This window comes from Myxocyprinus asiaticus, chromosome 6 (genome assembly GCF_019703515.2).
Source record: "Myxocyprinus asiaticus isolate MX2 ecotype Aquarium Trade chromosome 6, UBuf_Myxa_2, whole genome shotgun sequence".
Taxonomy (NCBI): Eukaryota; Metazoa; Chordata; class Actinopteri; order Cypriniformes; family Catostomidae; genus Myxocyprinus; species Myxocyprinus asiaticus.
In genome coordinates this window covers 22,282,631-22,308,354 of record NC_059349.1, presented here as the reverse complement: position 1 = coordinate 22,308,354, position 25,724 = coordinate 22,282,631, and the positions used below count along the sequence as shown (strand labels likewise).

Sequence of the window (25,724 nt, the reverse complement as noted above, 5' to 3'; positions counted from 1 at the left end):
CATGACACAGAACGCAGTTTAGAGGTTTTGTTTTGAGTGACAGGTGTCAAACTCCTTTTGAGTGCTAAAGATCTGTGCATTACTCTCATTCCACAGCAGACATACCTCACTTACAGACGAAAGCAGGCACGCAATCACAATGAAAAAGGAAAAAGGTCACTGATTACAAAAAATGCATATAAATAGATTAAATAAATTGATTTTGGAAATAATGACTTAGTGCACCTTTAAAGGACAGTTCACTCAAAAATTTAATTTCTGTATTCATGACTCACCCTCAAACTTGTATGACTTTCTTTCTTCCGTGGAACTCAAAAGATGTTAGACAGAAGCAAACATCCTCCCTAATATCTCCGTTTGAGTTCCACGGAAGAAAGTAATTCAGGTTTGCAACAACAAGGTGAGTTAGTAATGACACAATTTTCTTTTTTGAGTGAACTATCCCAGTCCAGTCCAGATCTTTAACCATTAAGGCTTCACCATTCCCAAAAGAAAGGACAAACATGTGTTGCGTGGTAGTGGTCGACCAATATATCGCAGAGGCCGATAAATCGGCCGATATTCCAAATTTTTAAATTATCGGCATCGGCCGATTTGTTTCTTGAGGGCGCTAAGAATCGCCTGCTTGCATGTGAAGCGACTGAGACATGTAAATGACCAGTCACGGTTAGTTTTGTTGTTATGTGCCATCGTGTTACTACAATAATAGACAACACAGTGCAACACAGTGTCATTTAAACGGTCCGCATATCAGAGCCGCAGCAGACGCGTTTGAGCTCATAATGTTATAGTGCTCGCCTGTTTCGTTCTCCCTCTCTCTCCTCAACAGTTCCCTGTAACTTTTAACTGTCTTGTCTAATGATAAAAAAGCAAATATAAATAAAACAAATATCATATACCATCTACAAATATGCACATATCTCGTTTAAACAGATGTAATAAACCAACCTCACACAACTTCAGCAGATCCAGCATCCTGTGGAGTGCTCATTTATTTACCTCTAAAGCATGTATTCTAATAGTCACTCCTCAACAGTTTCCTGTAACTTTTCTAATGATAAAAGGCAAATATCAATAAACCTTCTATTATATACCATCTGCAAATATGCAGATGTCTTGTTTAAAAAGATGTAATTCACGAACCTCTCAAATCCAGCGTTTTTCTTCTCGTCGAGCGCTTATCTAATAACTTCTTCTGAAGCGCTTATTCCATCAGCCAGAATAAAAAAACTTAAGGATCAGGATAAAAATTTCCTCTGATTCACAAATCTTGAGGGTCAGTCTGTCACAATTCAAGCAGGCGATCCAAGCCGTTTAAATGGTCAGGAGATTGCTGCTCATGCTGGATCTGCATGAGCATGTGAGTGCAACTTCAAAGTAAAAGCGCTTCATGTGTGCTATGTGTAAATGTCTTATTCACTATGCACTGTATGTACAATTGGTTTGATTTGGTATTTTTTGAGAAAATGTGATTGCTAAAATGTACATGCCATACATGCCATCCATGGTTGCTGGACTAAAATTATTATTATTATAATTATTAAATTATTAATTATTAATTATAATTATAATTAATTATTAATTATTAAATTATATACTGTATGTACTGTTATTTCCATCTTCCTAATATATACTTTTTTTTCATGTGCAAATAAATTACTAAAATTGGATCACTTTTTTTTTTAGGTTCTTTTTTACAAAGTTAAAGTTTAGTGTGAAATTGAGTAAATATAGTGCTAAATAAGAGTTTATAAATTTTTTAGCAATTTTATGGTTGTTATTTACTATATTAAATTGTGTGATATATCAGCTTATCGGACACCCTGCTCTCTGGATATCAACATCGGCCATAAAAAAACCCATATCTATCGATCACTATTGGGTGGGACTCTCTGTTCTGCATCTGATGTTATAAGCTGTCAATAGCTGTTCATCATCAGTCTTTTCTTCCACAGTGTACCCGGCTCTCCATCGTCAGGAGGGAGCTTGGTTCTGCGGCTGAGGTGGCTCAGTAACGGCAGAAGCAGCTGCTGGAATGTTCCGACAAGGCAGCAACAGTGGCAATAAGCGCGTGACAAGCGGTGCTCGTCTTTCCTACCCCAATATCGTGCCCTCATCTCCTGGCTCCAACAAAACGCTAGAAATGGGCCGCAGCTCTAAGACGAACCCCCTGAGTGCTATGGGAATAGACTACACCATCACGGCCCCTGGAGGAGACCCTGAATACATCATGCAACTGGTCAATGATGTGCGCAAGTTTTCTGACGTGCTGCTGAGCCTTAAGGAGGCTTTCCATTCCAAAGGTGGGATTCTGTGCCATTTAGGCTTGTTATTTGAAATGATAGGGTCAAGCAAGTGCTTTGATAAATAGCAGCTGTGATCGATCCTATGGTATCGTTGTTCATTTCATGATGTGTCAGCTTCTACTAAGTGTGCCTATGGGTCAGCTGTCTCTGCCCACACAGATGCAGAATGCTTGTGTGATGTTATATTAGTGTTAGTGTTCCGATTACTGGAGGAGTGCCATGTCTGTGAGGATGCCATGGGTAAACTCCTGCTGAGAGTGTTTCTTTTCTGCTGCACAAGGCATCTGTGAAATTTGCCTCCCTGTGGTAGAAAATCTCCCCCCTAAAAGAGATATGACTGCACATGACCCACTGTGCATGTTGTTGGCTATTCCTCTCTTTGCTTTTTCTCAGGTGCTCTTGTTCTGTGCCGTTTGCTACAGCTAGAAGGTTATGTTCCTTTTAGATTGTCCCTTTTAGAAAAATGGTAGCTTGCTCTGTGGATTTTTGACTCACAGTGAAAGAATGGAAAGCCATTATGTTATTGTTATGTTTATGAAGTCAAAAAGCTAAAACATTTAACTTTATGACAGGGCAGTGGCGTATAGATAATGACTGGCCAATTATGGTTTGTGGCATTTGCACATTTAAATACTTTCCCATCTAAGAATAGCCAAGCTGTCCCATCCCCAACAGAGATGATGGGATTTACTGGAGGTTTGGTTACTCTTCCCATTCCACTGGGAATTCCAGTGTTTTTTTTTTTTTTTTTCGGAAAACGTTTCCCCACCTACAGTTCATCCAAAAGTATCCCCTTCATTTTTTTTCTTCACATTTTGTTATGTTGCAGCCTTATGCTAAAATGCTTTAAATTATATATGTTTTCCACATCAATCTACAGTCCATACCCCATAATTACAAAGCAAAAAACAGATTTTGATAACTTTGCAAATGTATTAAAAAAAAAATAAAAAATGAAATATAACATTGACATAAGTATTCAGACCCTTTGCTATGACGGTTGAAATTTAGTTTAGGTGCATCCCATTTCTCTGGATCATCTTTGAGATGTTTCTACATGTTGATTGGAGTCCACCTGTGGCAAATTCAGTTGATTGGACATGATTTGGAAAGGCACACACCTGTCTATATTATGTCTCACAGCTGAATATGCATATCAGAGCAAAAACCAAGCCATGAGGTCAAATGAACTGCTTGCAGAGCTCAGAGATTTTGATTTTGGCTGCATTGAAGGTTCCCAAGAGCACAGTGGCCTCCATAATTCTTAAATGTAAGAAGTTTGAAACAACCAGGTCTCTTCCTAGAGAGGTGACCAAGAACCCGATGGTCACTCTGTTTGAGCTCCAGAGATCATGTGTGGAGTTGGGAGTAACTTGCAGAAGGACAACCATCACTGCAACACTCCACCAATCTGGGCTTTATGGTAGAGTGGCCAGACGGAAGCCTCTCCTCAGTGCAAGACACATAAAAAAAAGCACCTAAAGGATTCTCAGACTGTGAGAAACAAGATTCTCTGGTCTGATGAAATTAATATTGAACTGTTTGGCCTCAATTCCAAGCGTCATGTCTGGAGGAAACCAGGCACTGCTCATCACCTGCTTAATACCATCCCAACTGTGAAGCATGGTGGTGGTAGCATCATGCTGTGGGGGTGTTTTTCAGCAGCAGGGACTGGGGGACTGGTCAGGGTTGAAGGAAAGCTGAACACAGCAAAATACAGAGATATCCTTAATGAAAACCTGGTCCAACAGGACAATGACCCTAAGCACACAGCCAAGACAACAAGTGTGGCTTACAGACAGCTCTGTGAATGTCTTTGAGTGGCCCAGCCAGAGCCCGGACGTGAACCCAATCGAACATCTCTGGAGAGACCCAGCAATGGCTGTCCACCGACGGTCCCCATCCAACCTGGCAGAGCGTAAGAAGATATGCAGGGAAGAATGGCAGAAAAAAATTGGGCATCATACCCAAAAAGACTTGAGGCTGTAATCGCTGCCAAAGGTGCTTCAACTAAGTACTGATTTAAGGGTCTGAATACTTATGTCAGTGTGATATTTCAGTTTTTCTTTTTAATAAATTTGCTAAAGTTATCAAAAATCTGGTATTTGCTTTGACATTAAGGGGTATGGAGTGTAGATTAATGTGACATAACAAAATGAATGAACAAAAAATAAAATAAAGGGGTCTGAATACTTTCTGATTGCACTGTAAAACGGTGATCACCAGCAAAACAAGTGTGGTAGCTATAGATTTGTTGTTTCTACTTTGTTATTCTCATAGCCAAGTGTATTATACTTCTCTGAAGAGGCTATAGTACGCAACAGTTGAGTTCCAGAAGTAAAAATTCCCATTCAGTTTTTCCATAGGATAATTGATTGTGATGATAACTTATAAACCTATAAAGACAGACATACCATGAGCTCAGAGGTTGTTAATCAATGGTATATGCTTCTGTTAAAGCCATCAGTCCATATTATTTAAACTTAATTGAAATAAGCATGTTTAATTGCAGAATTTCTGCAAAAGAACTACACTACTTACAGTTGAAGTCAGAAGTTTACATACACTTAGGTTGAAGTCATTTAAAAAAAAATTTAGCCACTGCACAAATTTCATATTAGCAAACTATAGTTTTGGCATGTCGTTTAGGACATCTACTTTGTGCATGACATGAGTAATTTTTCCAACAATTGTTTACAGACAGATTGTTTCACTTTTAATTGATTATATCACAATTCCAGTGGGTCAGATGTTTACATACACTAAGTTAACTGTGCCTTTAAGCTGCTTGGAAATTCCAGAAAATGATGTCAAGCCTTTAGACAATTAGCCAATTAGCTTCTGATAGGTTAATTGGCTAATTGGTGGTGTACCTGTGGATGTATTTTAAGGCCTACCTTCAAACTCAGTGCCTCTTTGCCTGACATCATGGGAAAATCAAAAGAAATCAAAGAATTCTGAGCCAAGACCTCAGAAAAAAATTGTGGACCTCCAAAAGTCTGGTTCATCCTTGGGAGCAATTTCCAAAGGCTTGAAGGTACCACGTTCATCTGTATAAACAATAATACGCAAGTATAAACACCACGGGACCATGCAGCCATCATACCGCTCAGGAAGGAGAAGCATTCTGTCTCCTAGAGATGAACGTAGTTTGGTGCGAAAAGTGCAAATCAATCCCAGAACAACAGCAAAGAACCTTGTGAAGATGCTGGAGGAAACAGGTAGACAAGTATATATATATCCACAGTAAAACAAGTCCTTTATCAACATAACCTGAAAGCCTGCTCAGCAAGGATGAAGCCACTGTTCCAAAACAGTTTGTACAGTTTGTAAGTGTACATGGGGATAAAGATCTTACATTTTGGAGAAATGTCCTCTGGTCTGATGAAACAAAAATTGAACTGTTTGGCCATAATGAAAATCGTTATGTTTGGAGGAAAAAGGGTGAGGATTGCAAGCCGAAGAACACCATACCAGCCGTGAAGAAAGGGGGTGGCAGCATCATGTTGTGGGGGTGCTTTGCTGCAGTAGGGACTGGTGCACTTCACAAAATAGATGGCATCATGAGGAAGAAAAATGATGTGGCTATATTTAAGCAACATCTCAATACATCAGCCAGGAAGTTAAAGCTCGCAAATGGGTCTTCCAGATGGACAATGACCCCAAGCATACCACCAAAGTTGTGGCAAAATGGCTTAAGGACAACAAAGTCAAGGTATTGGAGTGGCCATCACAAAGCCCTGACCTCAGTCCGATAGAAAATTTGTGGGCAGAACTGAAAAAGCATGTGCGAGCAAGGAGGCCTACAAACCTGACTCAGTTACACCAGTTTTGTTTTGAGGAATGGGCCAAATTTCCAGCAACTTTTTGTGAGAAGATCATGGAAGGCTGCCCAAAACATTTGACCCAAGTTAAACAATTGGTATGCTACCAAATACTAACAAAGTGTATGTAAACTTCTGACCCACTGGGAATGTGATGAAAGAAATAAAAGCTGAAATAAATCATTCTCTCTATTATTATTCTGACATTTCACATTCTTAAAATAATGATTTTAACTGACCTAAAACAGGGAATGTTTTCTATGATTAAATGTCAGGAATTGTGAAAAACTGAGTTTAATTGTATTTGGCCGTATGTAAACTTCTGACTTCAACTGTATGAACCTGAAGGGAAATGACTGATCAATCACAGAATCACTGCAAAAGAGCTCTGCAGCAATCGCTTACTCCCATGGTGCACTGCGAATTATGCAATCAAGTCTTCTTACTAGTGTTGTCACGGAACCAAAATTTCAGTTGTTGGTACCGATACCAGTGAAATTTCACAGTTCTCGATACCAATTTCGGTACCACAGCATAAATATGCTAATATGACAATGTGCTATTGAACACACCCCTTTAGCCTATTTAAAAAGTTATATTTCAGTGTAAATAATAAATGAAAAGAAATGCATGTTTCCTTCAAGTGTTTTTCAATCAAGGATGCATTGCTTAAGTGTTTTTAAGTAGCACCCTACTGAAATCTGTTTTATCTTTACCAAGTCATGTTCTCCTTTTTGTTATTATTATTATTATTATTATTATTACAGGGCTCCAGACTAAAAAAATGACTTAGGAGCCATTGGCTCCTAAACTGAAACATTAAGGAGCCAAATGGCTGTTTTTAGTTGCCAAATCACAAAATTGCTCGATTTAGACTGCTGTTCAGAAACAAGAAAGAAAGCCGAAGAAAAAGAAGACAGCTGATAACCCATTAATCAGAGGTTTAATAAACAGAATATATTGTTGAGAAGATACGTTTGCATTCCCTTTTGTCTCAAATGTTCTCACCCCTTTCATAATTTATACAAATATAAGAGACAAAAGATTTGTATATTTAGTACTGCCCTTCAGAATCTACATTACATATAGTATGCATAAAGTAGTGTGCTGCCTTCTTGAGCATCATTGAATGTTTGCACCTTGTGTAATAGTTGTGTACAAGTCCCTCAGTTGTCCCAAGGGTCAAAAACTTGATCTCTCTCTCACTCTCTCTCTCTCTCTCTCTCTCTCTCTCTCTCTCCTCTCTCTCTATATATATATATATATATACAGCTGTGCTCAAAAGTTTGCATACCCTTGGAGAATTGGTAATATATGTACCATTTTTAAAGAAAACATGAGTGAGCAGGCAAAACACATTTCTTTTATTTCTTATGGGATTCATATTCAACTGTAGGTTATAACAGAATGGCACAATCATAAAACAAAACATGGCAACAAAGAAAAAAATGAAATGACCCCTGTTCAAAAGTCTGCATACCCTTAGTTCTTAATACTGTGTATTGCCCCCTTTAGCATTAATGACAGCATGCAGTCTTTTGTAATAGTTGTCTATGAGGCCCCAAATTCTTGCAGGTGGTATAGCTGCCCATTCGTCTTGATAAAATGCCTCCAGGTCATGCAAAGTCTTTTGTTGTCTTGCATGAACTGCACGTTTGAGATCTCCCCAGAGTGGCTCGATGAAATTAAGGTCAGCAGACTGTGATGGCCACTCCAGAACCTTCACCTTTTTACGCTGTAACCACTGGAGGGTCAACTTGGCCTTGTGCTTAGGGTCATTGTCATGCTGGAAAGTCCAAGAGCGTCCCATGCGCAGCTTTCGTGCAGAAGAATGCAAATTGTCTGCCAGTATTTTCTAAATAACATGCTGCATTCATCTTGCCGTCAATTGTCACAAGATTCCCTGTGCCTTTAGAGCTCACTACCCCCCAAAACATCAGTGAGCCACCACCATGCTTCACAGTGGGCATGGTATTCTTTTCACTATAGGCCTTGTTGACCCCTCTCCAAACATAGCGCTTATGGTTGTGACCATAAAGCTCTATTTTGGTCACGTCGCTCCAAATTACAGTGTGCCAGAAGCTGTGTGGCGTGTCAAGGTGTTGTCAGGCATATTGTAACCGGGCTTTTTTGTGGCATTGGCAACTCGACCATGCAGCTCATTTTTGTTCAAGTATCGTCGTATTGTGCTCCTTAAAACAACCACACTGTCTTTTTCCAGAGCAGCCTGTATTTCTCCTGAGGTTACCTGTGGGTTTTTCTTTGTATCCCGAACAATTCTTCTGGCAGTTGTGGCTAAAATCTTTCTTGGTCTACCTGACCTTGGCTTGGTCAGGTAGACCAAATTTTCCACTTCTTAATAAGTGATTGAACAGTACTGACTGGCATTTTCAAGGTTTTGGATATCTTTTATATCCTTTTCCATCTTTATAAAGTTCCATTACCTTGTTACGCAGGTCTTTTGACAGTTCTTTTCTGCTCCCCATGGCTCAGTATCTAGCCTGCTCAGTGCATCCACGTGAGAGCTAACAAACCCATTGACAACTTATACACAGACACTAATTGCAATTTAAAAAGCCACAGGTGTGGGAAATTAACCTTTAATTGTCATTTAAACCTGCGTGTGTCACCTTGTGTGTCTGTAACAAGGCCTGTATGTGTCTGTATGTGAACTTTTGATCAGGGCCATTTGGGTGATTTCTGTTATCATTATGATTTAAAAAGGAGCCAAACAACTATGTGATAATAAATGGCTTCATATGATCACTATCCTTAAATAAAATACATGATTACATGATCAGTCATATTTTCAAAATCAATGGCAAAATTTCACAATTTCTGCCAGGGTATGCAAACTTTTGAGCAGAACTGTATATATATAATTTATATAATTATAATTTTTCTAAGGCAATATGTTTTTTTTTTAACATATTGCCTTAGAAATTATAATTAGAAATTATAAGAAATTACAGATGCAGTTTATTGTGCTACTCCAGTCCCAATCAATAATTACCAGAAGAAGAAAGAAAAAAAGTGGTACATGATATGGGACTTTTAATTATAAAGAAGCCCTAAATATACTTGGGACTCTTATTTTGAAATGTCTGCACTCCCAGATGTGAATCTGATTCAAACTGCTAACCTGAGCTCCTGAGTTCAAACTCTCAGTTCTTTCGGGTGTTTCATGAAAAGGACCCGGTTCAAAAGAGTCATTTGTTCACGACTCTCTCACGCTGGGTTTGTTGTTGCGTGCAGTGTAGCGACTAGCGAGCTAGTTGTGATAACACAACGGGTGAAAAGTGGTGTGAGACACACTGGTGGTGCGTGCTTTAAAGATGTATTCAGTAACTCACAAGATGATATCTGACGAAACTGCATATGAACACACACAACCCGACTGTCGCCAATGGCGACTAGGATTACATTTAAATACTAGATTATTGTCACAATCAATTATTTTTGGTCACATTTGCATCCATTTTAGTCGCAGTCTGGAGCCCTGTATTATTATTATTATTATTATTTTCCAGAACTATGTGTTTTAGAGTTTAATTTGATTCCATCTTCAAAATGGTGTCAAATCAATTCATTCTTAAAACTTTTATCAACTGAAAATAGAGCTTTTCAACATGTCATTGCATTTTACTGCTAAACTTTTATTCAACAGCAGTCTTGCTTGTGATATATTGCTTAATTATTATTTATTATTATTATTACAGTAAATATTAGATTTTACTATACAGTTGTAATATATTTCTGTCACAATTTCTTGAATTTCAGGGCTCTAGCTTATATTTTGAAACGTGCCTTTATTATGACGTGTATCTTTTGCCGGAATCTTCACTTTCTGGATAAACAGTTTGCAACATGGAGACTTTTAAATCACCTCTGAAATCTCATCTCTTTACACTGACCTTTGAGTCAGACAAATGAAATGTAGGACAATGTTTTGGAGTGTTTGTATTTTGTGTTTTAGATTACTGGTGTGAGTATGGTAATTTTGAAATGTTATGTTTTAAATTTTATTACTGTGAAGCACTTTGGTCAACTCTGTTGTTTTAAATGCTATATAAAAAACAAAAGTTGCAAATGCTGTGATTTAATTATATAAATATATAGTTTACATGTGCTGGTTCACAGTAGATTAGTGCTCTGCTCTGTTATCTGAAACAACGTGTCGTGAATGATTCTCAATGTCTGTGGAGTTTCCAGTGTATAAGCGTTCAGATTTATACATTCATTCAAAGTATGCGTATCTTCCACATGAAGATTGCAGCCTTTAGCAGTTTAATAAATCACACTGGGAATGTCACGATTTTAATATGATTCATTGTCCATTTCAATGTAAGGAGTAACAGAGCACATGCTCAAAATTAGCATTTTAAAGCTGTCGTGTGTCAGTCATACTGCACGCTAGTACCGGATTGAGTCGGTGTTCAGTACTACCGGTACTGCAGAAACGCTGGTATCGTTACATCTTTTTTATTTTAGTATCGACTTGGTACCGAAGTACCGGTACTTTTGACAACACTACTTCCTGCACTCTCAAACTGCTTGTATTTGTATATCTAAATAGCTTATTTTGCAATAAACTTTAAATCTAATTAATTCTATACTTATAATCAACAGCTTTAAATCAATAGTTTTATATTTTTCCATTGTTTTTATTCCCTCATTAAAGACGTTAAGTATGCATTCTTGTAACTTTGTCTTTTCATCTGATTATCAAATTATTTTGCTCCAAATCAAAGTTTGTAGTGGATGCTGGTTGGTTTGGTTTATGGCTTCAAACTCTTTTATGAATTATTTCACGAAATCCCCTATCAAAAAAAAAAAAAAAAAAATGGGGAAAATACCTCAGGAACCAGGACAGCTGAAAAAGTGCACGCTCTTATGCTCTATACAGACAAAATACCAACAAAACAAATCAAAATGAATAAATAAAATCAATAATAAGTGTAAAGGTTTGGTGTGCAGAATTCGAGCAACTGTTGCCTTTTATTTCAATCAGTGCTGGCCGCCTAAAAATAGATGGAATTCTATCTGGTTTTATGTAATCTGTTGGCTGTGTGGTTAAGTATTAATAAAAGAGATTCTCCTTATGACCCCACCAGACCACCTTCTGTCAAGCTGCCCTATGTCTGGTGACACTTCCCACAAGCACATACTTTTGACCTCCCCACTCTCCCCCTGCCCTGTTACCTCTCAGTGGAGGAGATGCTCACTGACCCTCTAAATTTATGTATTCATCCTTTCTGCATTGAAATTGATAATCACAGCACTTCCTGGCTCTTATTTTACATCAGATCTACAGATCAGACTGGAGGAATGCTAGAGAACTCATCTCTGTGCTTATTTGCTTCTGCAGTCTAAATTCAAGACACAACAGATGTTTGGTTGCAGCCTTTGTAGACACAATGTGGTCGATTAAGTTACAAAAACTGTCGGGTTGTTAAGTGTTTATTTAACCATGTTGCTATGTTTTCTATAAAAAGCTGCGATCACAGCACTTCTGTTTTTTATTTTTAGTGGTTGTGTTGACTATAAACTTGGCTCATCACTTAGATCGTTGTGACAAAAGTCTTAACTCCAGTGATTCCTCCTCCGCCATGAAGCCCCCTCCCTCCTCCTGCATACCCCGCATTCCTAAAGAACAAATGTTCACTTGTTGCTTTTGCTTTGGCTTCGATTGACTGTTTTTAGGTGCATGACATGTGAAAAATGACTTCCTAGCCGAAATTTCAAAATGTTGCCTAAGCCACTTGTCCACACTGGCATGATTGATTGACTTCCTGTCAGTCAGTGAATTGTTTAAGAAGTGATGTGTAAATTGCTGTGTTTTGATAGTTACATTTCTATCTGTATGGTTTTGTACATTCCTTCCCTCTGATTGACATCTTTCCCAGTAAAATTCTTAGATGTAGTACACATCCTCTGAGAAATGTCTGTGACTTTTGTTTCTTTTGTCAAATCACACCAGAGAGCCAAGCCTAGCATGATTTTCCTTGAATCCAAAATTGAGATGTTTTTAGTGTAACGCTGAACTCCCGTGACAGTTGGAGATTTAGAAGGGTGGGGTGTTTTTACTGGAAGGTCTAAATATCAAATAATTTCCCCTGTGTAAGGCGTGAACCACATTCAGAATGTGTGGAAGTGTATCGTGGCCTGTTTGCGCTCATCATGTGGGTACCTGAAAGAATGTGCTATTTTGTTGCGTGCAACAATTTCATGGCTTCTCTTAAGTGCTCGGAATTAGAAAAGTTTTGTGATAACAGGAAGAGGCCACGTGGTTTGAACGTTTCAGTCTATAGACTTGAGTTGATAGTTAAGATAGCAGCACTGTGTGATTTTGTGCGTCTTTCTTAAGGCTTGGCTATACTATGTTTTTCCACATGCCGTTTCGTCTCGCACACAGTAGAGTGCTATAGCCTTCAAAGTATAGTTTTTTGACCATTAGCCCGTACAGACGCATTTGACGTATGCACACTATGAATGCTTTGAGATACTCTGTAGCACAATCAATGCCAGGCACATGTCCAGGTGATGTGCACAGACACGTATTGTCTGCGTGTTGAGAATACAGGGCTGCACGCGGATAGTCTGCATGTGATGTGTGGGTGACAAAATTTGTGACGCATAGTTGCACGTGGAAAACTGAAGTATATCTTGCCGTTAAGGCTTACTGTGTAGTTCTGGACTCTTATTTGAGTTAGTGTTCTGTGGTTAAAACTTTTGATCAAATAGTCTGGATTACTGTCAACTATGATGGCCCCGATAAGTTCTTCTTTATTCATTTAGGGGTAAAAAGAAGTTCTAAAGAGTCATGCAACGGTACACTGTTCCCGAATATTCAGACACCCGCCACATCATTGAGGGAGGCTTTTAGAGGAGCATTTAAATATGAGGACACTACATGTAAAACCTTAACTAATGTGACATTAAAATGTGTTATCAGTGACTTCATGCCTCATTCTGTGAGTAGAATTTACATGGAGGTCAGTAAAAGAAGTTGTTTTAACCATTCGATGATGATTTAAATTAGGGCTACACAATTTTGACAAAAATATGGACAAAAATATTGCGACTTGAGTCCTTTTAAAAAGATTTTTTTCAATTCACCCACAAACAAATACATATATAAAAAGTGAAACAAAGAAAAAACACTGTCTTCTTCATATTCAAATTGTACACATGTTTTTGTCCATTTTGTGATGGGGTCTCAGCCCACTAATCATCATCACTAGTTTTTGAAACCCAGTCAACTTGAATATTAGGGATGCTCCAATCAGGATTTTAACATCCGATACCTATCTCCAATTTTCTTTTCATCTAAACATCTGTTGCTGACCGTTTAACTTTTTATCAGCAGCTCTGTTAAAACTGGTTATATGTAAGCTTTCTGCTCAATGTCACTGTTAACTGAATTTCCCATTTAACAATGCATTATATTATAGTATGTAAGTATTTTATATAGATTTATTATATATACATTCCTTCCTTTTCATTTTGTTGGATGTTAGTAATATTAGTTCCACTTTCACTTGTTGCCACTGGGTGACATACTCTCTTGTGAGGTAAACAAATGACTGGAATGGAGGAAGAGTGCATGTTTCTGGACTCTACAGGTGCTACTGTTAATGCTGTTTGCTCAGCAATCATTTAATACAATTGTTTGAATTATACCCCATCTTGTGTTCCGCGTTATTATTATGATACCTGTGCCTTGCGGAGGCTGAGATGCCGCTACCGCAGATGATAATAAAAACCCCTTCTCCCAGGACGCACCTGTTTAGTGTAAATAAAGTGTTTAGCACACATAAGCAAACAGAACCAAACTCTGAGCACTTCTTTTCCTCTAAGCTTGAGATGGAGTTGTGGAGCACAGAACCGCTCTGAAAACACTAATAATGCTCTAACTTATAGACTGGACAGAGCAGCGCAAGAAAACTTCGAAGCAAGCAGATTTATTAGTTAATTATTATTATTTAATATTTAATTAAATCGCAGCCCTTTGCGATTTAATGTCGCACGAGGTCACATTGTGATTTTGATTTTATTTTGATTAATTGTGCAGCCCTAATTTCAAGTCATATATATGCATAAAAATACATTTAATTTGTCTTGTTTTAATTCTGAATTAATGACGCTAATGTGCTAACATGTTATACGTGACCATAATATGCACCGATTACACTCTGTTATTGTGATTTATGATGACAGTGATACTATTGCAAAGATAACTGTATAAAAGTGTTAATGTACAGAATAAAGACAAAAGTATGATGATAGAGGCATATCTTACTTTGGGCAGATGTGTGAATGGCTTTCGCTGCAGATGGCACATGAGTGAATGGGCACTTGAGAGAATTTGAGAAGATTTGATTCCTTTAGTAGACTAATTAAACAACAATAGCAACAAAAAAATCGTATGACATGATCTTGGAAAATGTCTCTAAGCGAACGATTGTCAGATGCAGGTAAATTTGCAGTAGCTCGCTAATAACTCTACACGCTGGTGTGTTCATATTGACAAATTTTGACTGACTGAACAACATAAACAGAATTAGCAAGTTAGGTGGAGCTTTAGGTCACAGGTGTTTAGCAGCTGGTCAGAAGTTTTCCTAAAAGTTTGCCTCAGCAAGCTGTTCCGAACCACCGAAACTAATGTAAAAACATGTTCTTTTTGGCCAGATTTTGTTCTAAATGATGTCCCACTTGTTTGTTCTTCTATTTCATAGGAAGAATATCGAGGCCTTGAATCAGAATTGATTTAGTTGAATGAATCCAACTGAATCGATTTAAGGTGCATTGTCCTTTTTGTTTGTTTTACTTATTTAAATAAACTATATTCCACTACAAGTCAAAATTTTGGACACAGCTACTCATTATTCACTATTACTGTTTTCCACAATTTAGAAAAGTATAGGAATTATGTTGGAATCAAAAATTTAAATTTAAATCAAAACAATTTTATATTGTAGCCTCTTCAAAATTGCCTTTCTTTTGCCTTTTTACAAACTCTTTACAATTGCCTTTACCATCTTCATCAAATCAAAATCAAATCACTTTTATTGTCACTTCATGAGGTATCCACCTGGGATGCTTTTTAAACAGTATTGAAGGGAGATCCCATGTATGGTGGGTTTTTGATGGTTGATTTTCCTTAATTATCCAGTCCAACACATCCATTATTTATCCATCCATTGTTATTAAGTATAGTTACTTAATTAGGTTTGTTAAGAAATTCAACATAGTTCATTCAAATTCTTAAATTCAGGCACATCAGATGTTTCACAAAAACATTTGTTTCAAAATGGTTATTTTATATCTTTAGTGTCTTAATAGGAAATATACATTTTAGATTTCTAAACATTTAATTTGAAAACAGAATAGAATAGAAGTAGAACAAGTAGACCTTCAGCAGGTGGTTTGGCCCCCACAGAGCCCAGATCTTAACATCGATTCAGTCTGGGATTACATGAAGAGACAGAAGCAATGAAGACATAGAACTGTAACCAGTTAGGAGAAGTGGTGCTGTTTTAAAGGCATAGGGTGGTTACACCAAATATTTATGTAGTTTCTTTTTTATATTTACTGCACTTTGTATGAAGTTAATTGATAAAAAAATAAAAAATCATGCCATTATTTCAGAAAACATCCTTACTTTACAACATTGTGCAGTACAGTACATACAGTTAATGTTTGACCACAATGCTGATTTCAAGCATTTAAACATAGGCCTTTAGATCAAAAGGTTTTAAAGATAATAAGAAACATACATTCAGTCATCTGTGTCCAAAAATTTTAATGGCAGTGTATTACCATTCCAGTTTCAATTTGTAACATCTAAACTTTTTGTATAAAATAGCTAGTGAGTATTTTAAAATGTTACCTTTTTTATTTGCTGGGAGCACAAATGTAATTTTTTTTTTTTTTTCTGATAATTGTGAGAGCTTTAAAAATTCTTTAGTTCATAATGAAAAGGTTAGATTTTATAGGACTTCTTCAACCCTGAACAATGGGAACTCATATGAGTCCACATATAACCAAGCAGGACATTCTCTAGTTTAAAATGAACTCAGTTCTTTCTTTTTTCTGAGCTGTCTTGAAAGTCTTCCAATAGAGTTATCTTCCTCCAGCTGTTGAGTTCTTATTATGGCTCCAAAGGATTGTACACACAGAAATGGACTTAAGGTGGTACGTTTTAAATTTCTAAAGAAAAAGAATACAGTTGTACAGTTGGTGGATTTCATTCAGCTTTTTCCATTCCAGATTTCAATTTCCAAGTTCTTTACCGCTGTGTGCTGAAAGGTGTAAAGCAAATGCACAGTTGGGGCAAAATATAAAAGGAACTAGATTTTATGGTCTATTTTCTCATAGCTGGGCTCAGTTGAGAAATTGTTTGCATGAATGCAACAGCCTGTTGGAGGTCTTGAGGTGGAGGCCCCTTTGGCATATTGTAGTGGTGTTAATCTGGGGATATGAACAAAACCCTCCAAATTGAAAAAGCGAGAAAGAAAGACATCCCGCCCTTGTGTAACAAGAGTTTTGCGGGTAGCACCATTGTCGAAGCCCATGTGGTAGGCGATATAATGGCTCGCTGCGCTTTTGAAGTGGAGGAGAGAGATTTGTTGGGCACTAACTTTCCCACTGAAGGTGAGGGATGTTTTTGTGAAGGGCTGCGGTTGGGTAGCATTTCCTGGGGTGTGGATTTACAGCCACAGTTCAGCAGATTGGTTATTGTGATGTGCCAGTTGGCCCATAAAAACCTAGCAAAGTGTAGAGCCATCATTATTGCTGGATAAAGAGTGCTTTTTTGGGGGGGGGGTGCAGGTCAAATGAAGGCCTCTTGATAGAGAGGCTGTTTTGGTTTGGCTGGATGAATTATATCAATGAACTGAAATTAAACATATAAAATGAGACTGATTAGTATCGAGCGGTGCTTGTGGCATTTTTAGTTCTCCTAATATGCTAATGGAACACTCCAGTCTCTGCTAATTTCCAGCACTTCAAAGAATGCTCTTTCTGTTCCCATTAAAGAGAAGTGGGACGGTGTGGGGAAGGCCAACAGGCACAACGGCAAACTCAGTGGCGCTTTCTCACCAATGAACCACAACAGAGCGTCACTAAGCTTGGCTGCTGCTTTGGGCAAAATGCAACTATGGCAGGTTGAGACATGCTTATTGATTACCTGTTGTTAGCAATGAAGGAAATGCCAGGAGCTGTGCACAAAAGCTTTGAAGTGCATGATGACATTGTGTCAACCTGCTAATTTTCTAGGAAACACTTGGAACGTATACTGGAACAAAAAATACACAACCTCTTCTCAGGAAAAGAGTGACATTTTAGTTTCCTACTGAAGTAGCAGTCTTTAAAATCTAGCTGACATACACCAATCTGCCACAACATTAAAACCACCTGCTTAATATTGTGTAGGTCCCCCTCGTGCCACCAAAACAACACCAACCCGCATCTCAGAATAGCACTCTGAGATACTATTCTTCTCACCACAATTGTACAGACCGGTTATCTGAGTTACTGAAGACTTTGTCAGTGTGAACCAGTCTGGCCATTCTCTGTTGGACTCTCTCATCAACAAGGCATTTCCATCCACAGAACTGCCGCTCACTGGATGTTTTTTGTTTTTGGCACCATTCTGAGTAAATCCTAGAGACTGTTTTGTGTGAAAATCCCAGGAGATCAGCAGTTACAGAAATTCTCAAACTAGTCTGTCCGACACCAACAATCATCCATGAGATTATCTAATCAGCCAATCATGTGGCAGCAGTGCAGTGCATAAAATCATGCAGATACGGCTCAGGAGCTTCAGTTAATGTTCACATCAGCCATCAGAATGGGGAAAAAATATGATCTCAGTGATTTGGAGCTTGGCATGATTGTTGGTCGTAATTACGACTTGAGGGGTCGTTCATGTGCAACTTCCGAATGGGAAACTCGTATTTACGATAATTATGATAGCATGTGAAGGCACAATTAATCTACTGTGAAATATACAGCGCGACTAGTGTAGTGTGGTTCTCAAACAAATAACTCTTATGAGCCGGTTCTTTTTAGTAAATTAAAAACATACAGCATGACCAGTGTAGTGTGGTTTCTGAATGACTGACACTAATGAGCTGGTACTTTTAGTAAATCTAAAACACTTATACATCAGTCGGAGTGGTTACTGAATTATTTTATTGATGTGCAAGTAATGATTTTCATCTTGTTGAACTTAAAATGAAATAGGAACTGCAAGTAATGACTTTCGTCATGTCCTACTCGAAATGAAAAAGAAATGTTACTGTTTTACTGTAATTTAATGTTATTAGAACTGTCACAATTTACGCGTTTACGCATGCACCATTAATAAAGTATAACTTAACAGCATAAACACTCAACGGCGATTCCATGTCAGTTATAAAATTATGGAGAAAGGACCTCTTAACGTATTTGTTGTACAAAACAAACCTAGATGTGACGTGATAGAAAGCAAGTATTTTTCAGCCTATGTAAGGCGCAATTTAAATACCACAAAAGCACGTCAAGTCTTAACCCCTTAGCCTAATTGTGAACATGGTTTCACAATTGTGAAGCGTAAAGCCAAAGTCTGCTGGCTGATTAATATTGTGGAGGATGAGAGTTTAGGAGATTTAATGCCCATTGCAATGAATACTCAACCTATGAGGACTAATTATTTCAATTAGTCAAACTCCCAATTAGACTTTGTGAAAAGTTTAATGTTATTTAAATTATTCTATTATAGCACATTTCTATCTTTATACTGTGGAAAGTTTTGTTTGGAAAATGTTAATAAAACATTATACTGTTACATATTGTTTTGGTTTCTTTCCTAAAAAGTAAATAAATGCATTTTGACAGTGTGATGAGGAGGAGGGCGTGGCCAGGCAGTGATGGTGCACGGCTGGCGCTGAATCAGCTGATCAGCGGGAGAGCGAGATAAAGGGGAGCCGGACGCGGCCGTACTGCATATGTGTCTGTGTCCTTATGTTTCATATTGTTTGAAGTTAATTTATATCATTAAAGTTTATGTTGACTGTTCAGCCGGTTCCCGCCTCCTCCTTACCCATCCTTGAATTGTTACAGGTAGGAAAAGAAGTATATATAGAGTCAAATTGCAGCACTCTGTGATTAATCGCAATTAACTATGAAAAATTGTGCGATTAATCGAGATTAAAAATTTTAATCGACTGACAGCACTAAATGTTATACTTAAGGCTTGTGAGACTTCAGTCAAGCAGTGCAGTTACTGACAGGGTTGTTCATATAAGAATGTGTAGTTAAAGATACACACGAGTTTTGATTTAACCAGTGGAACCTGATCAAACCTGTTGATACTCATTGACCCCACCTATGGGTTTGACTTTACTTTGCTTAAATGAGTTCACATTTACTATATAGTGTGCTGTTCAAAATTGTTCATAATGTTGACAAATTATACATCTTTATAATTTGTCAACATTATTAACTCTTTTTTGACTAGACTATATATTAAATGTGAACTAATTTAAGCAAAGTGACATCAGGGGGGCATGCACATCAACAGGTTAATAAAATAATAAAAAAATGAATGAAATGTTATCACAGTTTTTGTTTGTTTAGAATTATGCCTTGAGAAAGTCTGAGTATACACACCTTTTACAAAAATAGTGTTGAATGTATTCTCATCATTTGGCAACAGGCTGCTGAGGGCAGTAAATGCAAATAAGAAATCAATTTCTTATTTCCACATAGATAATTCTTCCACAAAGGACTAGAAGAATTGTTAAGAAACAGGAATTTTTAAGCGGAATTGAAACCGGAATCATTAAATTCCTTACAATTCCCATCCTTATTTTTTTGATTTTGAAATATTTCACAAAATTAGCACAGAAATTTGACTGAAAGTCTTAATTTAGGTGGACTTCTGAAATTGCTATAAAAAAGGAGTGTAAGTCTTGTTTCTTTATGGAATTTAGGGATTTAGACTACTGTCAGCTGAAGCATGTGACTAATACATTGTAGAGCAGTGTGTCTTCAATTTGAGGAACCTTTAGACTGGAAGTTGCATTAGACCTATTGCATTTTGTTCCTGTGCGCTGACGACACTTGTTCACAAATGAGTTCAAAGACAAATTCCTCCAATTGAAGTTCATCCACTTATTATTATTTTTTTTTTTTCATTTGAACAAGCTAAGATCAGAGGAAAGTGTCAGATGTGTTAGTAGTGATACCAATCCCCTAAATGTGTATTCACGAGAAAGCTGGGTGAAGTCTCAAGTGGATGTGACAGAAACGTGGGACAGGGGCTGTTAGTGGACTTCATTCTCACACTGCAGTGCGAGGCTTGTTTGCAGTTGGGTGAGATTATGTTAAACAGCTCTGATCAGAGACGAAGGGGCGGGCGAAGAGCAAAAAGTGAAACATGAAGAGACTGAGCGTGAAGCGTGGCTGGACCAGCACGCTGGCTGAGCGTGGGAGGGACAGCGACTCGCTGCTGGAGCTCTCATAGTGAAATAGACCCAGGACAGAGGACCATCAGCAGGGGGTTCACCCTGAACAATGCGTTGTGTGCCTCCACGGCATTATCCCTACCGAAACAATGCCCTCTCAGTTCCCCCTAAACAATTTTCATGCATACTTTTTTAATCCCATTGTTTTGACAGCACTGAAGTGTTTGGGGGCCCAGATGATGCATTATTCATAACAAAGTGAGAGCGGCTTTGGAGCTCGCTCGTTGCTATGCTGGCATGAAGATGTCCCCAATCAGCTCTGACACATGACATAGTCCCCTGTGTGCTGGGCCCCTGTTGGGGCAGATGAAACATTCCATCAGTCTTTTGGGGGGTGGATCTCTCCCTATCATTGAAACAGGACTTTCCTACCTGTTGGACCACACATTGATAAACACAGAGCTCCAAATCAAATATTTTTTAGAAACTAACAAGTAGTAAAATACTTCAGTTTTGCTCCTCAGTCATCCATACCAACATAAAATGTAGTGGTTTAAAAATATGCCCACACAAATGGTTGACGGAACAACGGGACAATGTGTGTGGTTTAATTGGTCAAAAATTAAAAGGTCATAAACGGCGTAAGAATAAACCGATTGGTACTTTTATGCTCATTACTCAGATTTCGAGTTGCATGTAAACACCTTTACCGGTGTTCTTACTGGCTTGTCCAGTGTGTGCAAGTGTTGTGCGCCTGCCTCTTCACGTTTTGACGTCAAAAGTAGAGAATAACTAAATTTAAAATCTTGTGCAAACACTGTTTTCTTGCTTTGTCTGAACTTTGGGAGTTATCAGCTTATTGGTGTGCATGTAAATGGGCTCATTAGCCGCTTTTCCATTATCGGTCCTGTGCAAGCCAGGGCTATCAACTGGCCAGCCGGGGCCAATAGCCTCGGACCTCAAACTGCAAGACCAAAGTCGGTTTGCATTCAGACCATTGGGCCAATAGCCCCGCAGCGTTGCCCTAAATCTTGCCCTTAATACACCGCCCTGGTGCCTACATCACACACCCCGCCCATTTTACAAGCAAGAGGGAAGCTCAAGCTGAGGTATCATGTTATCTAGAATATCGAGTTTATATCATATGTAAACATTAGCTAGCTAGCAAAGTAAGTAAGCATTGACAAATCACCGACTGTAACTTCCATGGTGTCCTGGTGGGACGATGTCCCAGCACACCGTCCATTATCTCAAACCATGATCTTTGGGCACCTCTTTGTCTATTGTGTTTTTTAATAGATTTGTATTATGCCAGCAATTTTTTTTTAAATTTCCTGAACCTGTACCGTTGTGCGCTAGATACACAATCGGCAAGTTCTGCATTCTTGGTGCTGAAACCTCTGATCTGACTCTGCCTTTGACATTGACCCCACCTCAATCCCCAGTTGGCCTTGTTTTGCCCAAAGGTAATCGGTGGGCCAAAGGCCATTGGCTGTTGGCCCAGAGGAAGCCCCGAGGCGGCACAATGAAGCCCCGGTAGTGACAGTGGAAACGCAAATGGCCCTGGCACGCACTAGCATGCCCTCATTTGACCCGATAGTGGAAACGTGGCTATTGGCCTGCTGTTTGGGACTTGACCCCCTCACCAGTAATTTGGAGGGTACAGGGAGGAAGACCTACAGCAGGGGTGGGAACTTCTTATGGAGGCCTTTTGTCTGAGCTCTAAGTGAAAGACACTTCAAAGTCAGGGAGGAGAGAGGACAATGAGTATCCCTGATGCTAGAGCCTCTTCACCGCTTTCTGTGCTGGAATCTCCTAATCCTGAAGATATGCACCTAACTCCACCAGGTGGAGGGGGAAGGTCATTGTGTTGTTGTTGTTTTGCTAATGAATTATCTTTTAGTGACTTGCATGATTTTAAGATTTGGCTTTTTACTGCTCATTTGTCTCTATTTTTGTGTACTATCCAAATACTTGTGTGGTACCCCAAAAATGAAATGCAGAGCTTCCCATTTATATCTTTTTGTGTTTCAAAATAAGTTCAGTTAAATTGTATATATTTTGTTGGATATTAATATTTGTTGAGAGACAAAAGCATTTGGATTAGCATTGACCAGGCCCTCACAGAATCTGTGCCTGCAGAACTCTATAGAAAGATATACATACAGGTGCATCTCAATAAATTAGAATGTCGTGGAAAAGTTAATTTATTTCAGTAATTCAACTCAAATTGTGAAACTCGTGTATTAAATAAATTCAATGCACACAGACTGAAGTAGTTTAAGTCTTTGGTTCTTTTAATTGTGATGATTTTGGCTCACATTTAACAAAAACCCACCAATTCACCATCTCAAAAAATTAGAATACATCATAAGACCAATAAAAAAAACATTTTTAGTGAATTGTTGGCCTTCTGGAAAGTATGTTCATTTACTGTATATGTACTCAATACTTGGTAGGGGCTCCTTTTGCTTTAATTACTGCCTCAATTCAGCGTGGCATGGAGGTGATCAGTTTGTGGCACTGCTGAGGTGGTATGGAGGCCCAGGTTTCTTTGACAGTGGCCTTCAGCTCATCTGCATTTTTTGGTCTCTTGTTTCTCATTTTCCTCTTGACAATACCCCATAGATTTTCTATGGGGTTCAGGTCTGGTGAGTTTGCTGGCCAGTCAAGCACACCAACACCATGGTCATTTAACCAACTTTTGGTGCTTTTGGCAGTGTGGGCAGATGCCAGATCCTGCTGGAAAATGAAATCAGCATCTTTAAAAAGCTGGTCAGCAGAAGGAAGCATGAAGTGCTCCAAAATTTCTTGGTAAACGGGTGCAGTGACTTTGGTTTTCAAAAAACACAATGGACCAACACCAGCAGATGACATTGCAACCCAAATCATCACAGACTGTGGAAACTTAACACTGGACTTCAAGCAACTTGGGCTATGAGCTTCTCCAACCTTCCTCCAGACTCTAGGACCTTGGTTTTCAAATGAAATACAAAACTTGCTCTCATCTGAAAAGAGGACTTTGGACCACTGGGCAACAGTCCAGTTCTTCTTCTCCTTAGCCCAGGTAAGATGCCTCTGACATTGTCTGTGGTTCAGGAGTGGCTTAACAAGAGGAATACGACAACTGTAGCCAAATTTCTTGACACATCTGTGTGTGGTGGCTCTTGATGCCTTTACCCCAGCCTCAGTCCATTCCTTGTGAAGTTCACCCAAATTCTTGAATCGATTTTGCTTGACAATCCTCATAAGGCTGTGGTTCTCTCGGCTGGTTGTGCATCTTTTTCTTCCATACTTTTTCCTTCCACTCAACTTTCTGTTAACATGCTTGGATACAGCACTCTGTGAACAGCCAGCTTCTTTGGCAATGAATGTTTGTGGCTTACCCTCCTTGTGAAGGGTGTCAATGATTGTCTTCTGGACAACTGTCAAATCAGCAGTCTTCCCCATGATTGTGTAGCCTAGTGAACCAAACTGAGAGACCATTTTGAAGGCTCAGGAAACCTTTGCAGGTGTTTTGAGTTGATTAGCTGATTGGCATGTCACCATATTCTAATTTTTTGAGATGGTGAATTGGTGGGTTTTTGTTAAATGTGAGCCAAAATCATCACAATTAAAAGAACCAAAGACTTAAACTACTTCAGTCTGTGTGCATTGAATTTATTTAATACACGAGTTTCACAATTTGAGCTGAATTACTGAAATAAATGAACTTTTCCACGACATTCTAATTTATTGAGATGCACCTGTATTTCTGCAGAATTGTAATGTAATTACTGTGTAATTACTGTAAATACTCTTGAAAAGGACACCTCACAGTTCACACACATTTGATATTGATAAATACATTTTTGAAGGTGACAAAATAACGCACGCCGCAAAAGATGGGATAAGGGGAACGCCAACCCCAATGCGTAGCTAGCTGTAAACTGCTTAAATAGTATGGATTAATTAAGTTTTATTGAATAGAAAGTGTTTGTTCACTGTCACTGCATGTGGAACTTGTACCTGCATGCTACACAGGCTCACTGCCAAAGCTGGTCATTGTGCATTATGCATATATTGTTTGAACTGGGTTTGAGGAAGAGGAGAGATGATAGAGATTCATGGCAGAGGTGAGGAGGCAATTAACAGCCCATCACATATTTCCATGCTTGCACAGAGAATCAGGGACTCTGATTGGTGGATTGGGAATTCTCTCACATTATTATTTATTATTATTATTTTGGAATTGTTTCATTTGTATTTTATTTCATTTGTTTTCACCCTGAGTGGAATTGGGGGTGGGAAATGCAGCATGGCATATTATAGATGTTTAACTGTTAGCTGAACAAGTTGAGCTTCCTACATTTTTGTTCTTTTATTTTTACAGCAGGAGTAGTCATCCTCTCTCCACATACTTTCCACATTGGAACAATGCACTCATAAAGCTTCTGTCTCATCCCTGTTGCATGATGTACATCTGCAAAGTGAGGATAGAAAAACAGATGCTCCTTCTATCAAAACTCCACAAAACCTTAATAACATTCAATAGGATATGAACTCATCCACTGCACATATCCAAGCAACTACCCACTTAATCCTAATGCAAACACCCCTGTGGTAAGGAGAGATTGTGGTGTTCATTTATCAGTTCACAATTGGCCTAATTCATGAAACACGAGCAGACCGAATTTTTGTGTAAAATGTTCATAAAGCCATTCTAATGTAAATTCTTGCATTCAAGTTTTTGTATTTTCTAAACTTAAGTTAATACAAACAAAATGTACACCTTTCTCCCAACCATGTGTAAATCGTGCGTAAGACATCCGAATGTTTTGTGTTCTTTCAGGCAAACTGCCATGACTACATTTTGATTAATAAGTCATGAAAAAATTAACTAATAAATAAATGAGTGAAATTAACATTTAAAAATTACATAAATTAGTAAAAGCAAAAACTGAAAAAAAGAAAAGAAAAAAGAATGAATGAAAAGCAAAAAAGCAAAAAAAAAAAAAAGCTTTTTTTCTTTTTAAACCATAGCCTATACTTTATTTAGAAACGTTTCTTTGCTTCTTGCATTTATTTTTTCACAACTCTGCTTATCTTTTTTTCAGAAAAATGAATGCCCTCTAGCGTGACTGGTTGGACTTTTTTTTTTT

At 38.2% G+C, this 25,724-nt stretch overlaps 1 protein-coding gene across 7 annotated transcripts in view; it reads left to right on the top strand.

Annotated features, from left to right (window-relative positions):
• LOC127442397 (rho GTPase-activating protein 29-like) overlaps positions 1 to 25,724 on the top strand; it is a 58,739-nt gene that overhangs the window by 488 nt on the left and 32,527 nt on the right. For all 7 annotated transcript variants that reach the window (XM_051700401.1, XM_051700398.1, XM_051700400.1 and 4 more), the window contains exon 2: positions 1,956 to 2,303. In XM_051700401.1, coding sequence (XP_051556361.1) covers positions 2,036 to 2,303 — 268 coding nt within the window. In that variant the 5' untranslated portion in view covers positions 1,956 to 2,035. The remainder of the gene's footprint in view (positions 1 to 1,955; positions 2,304 to 25,724) is intronic.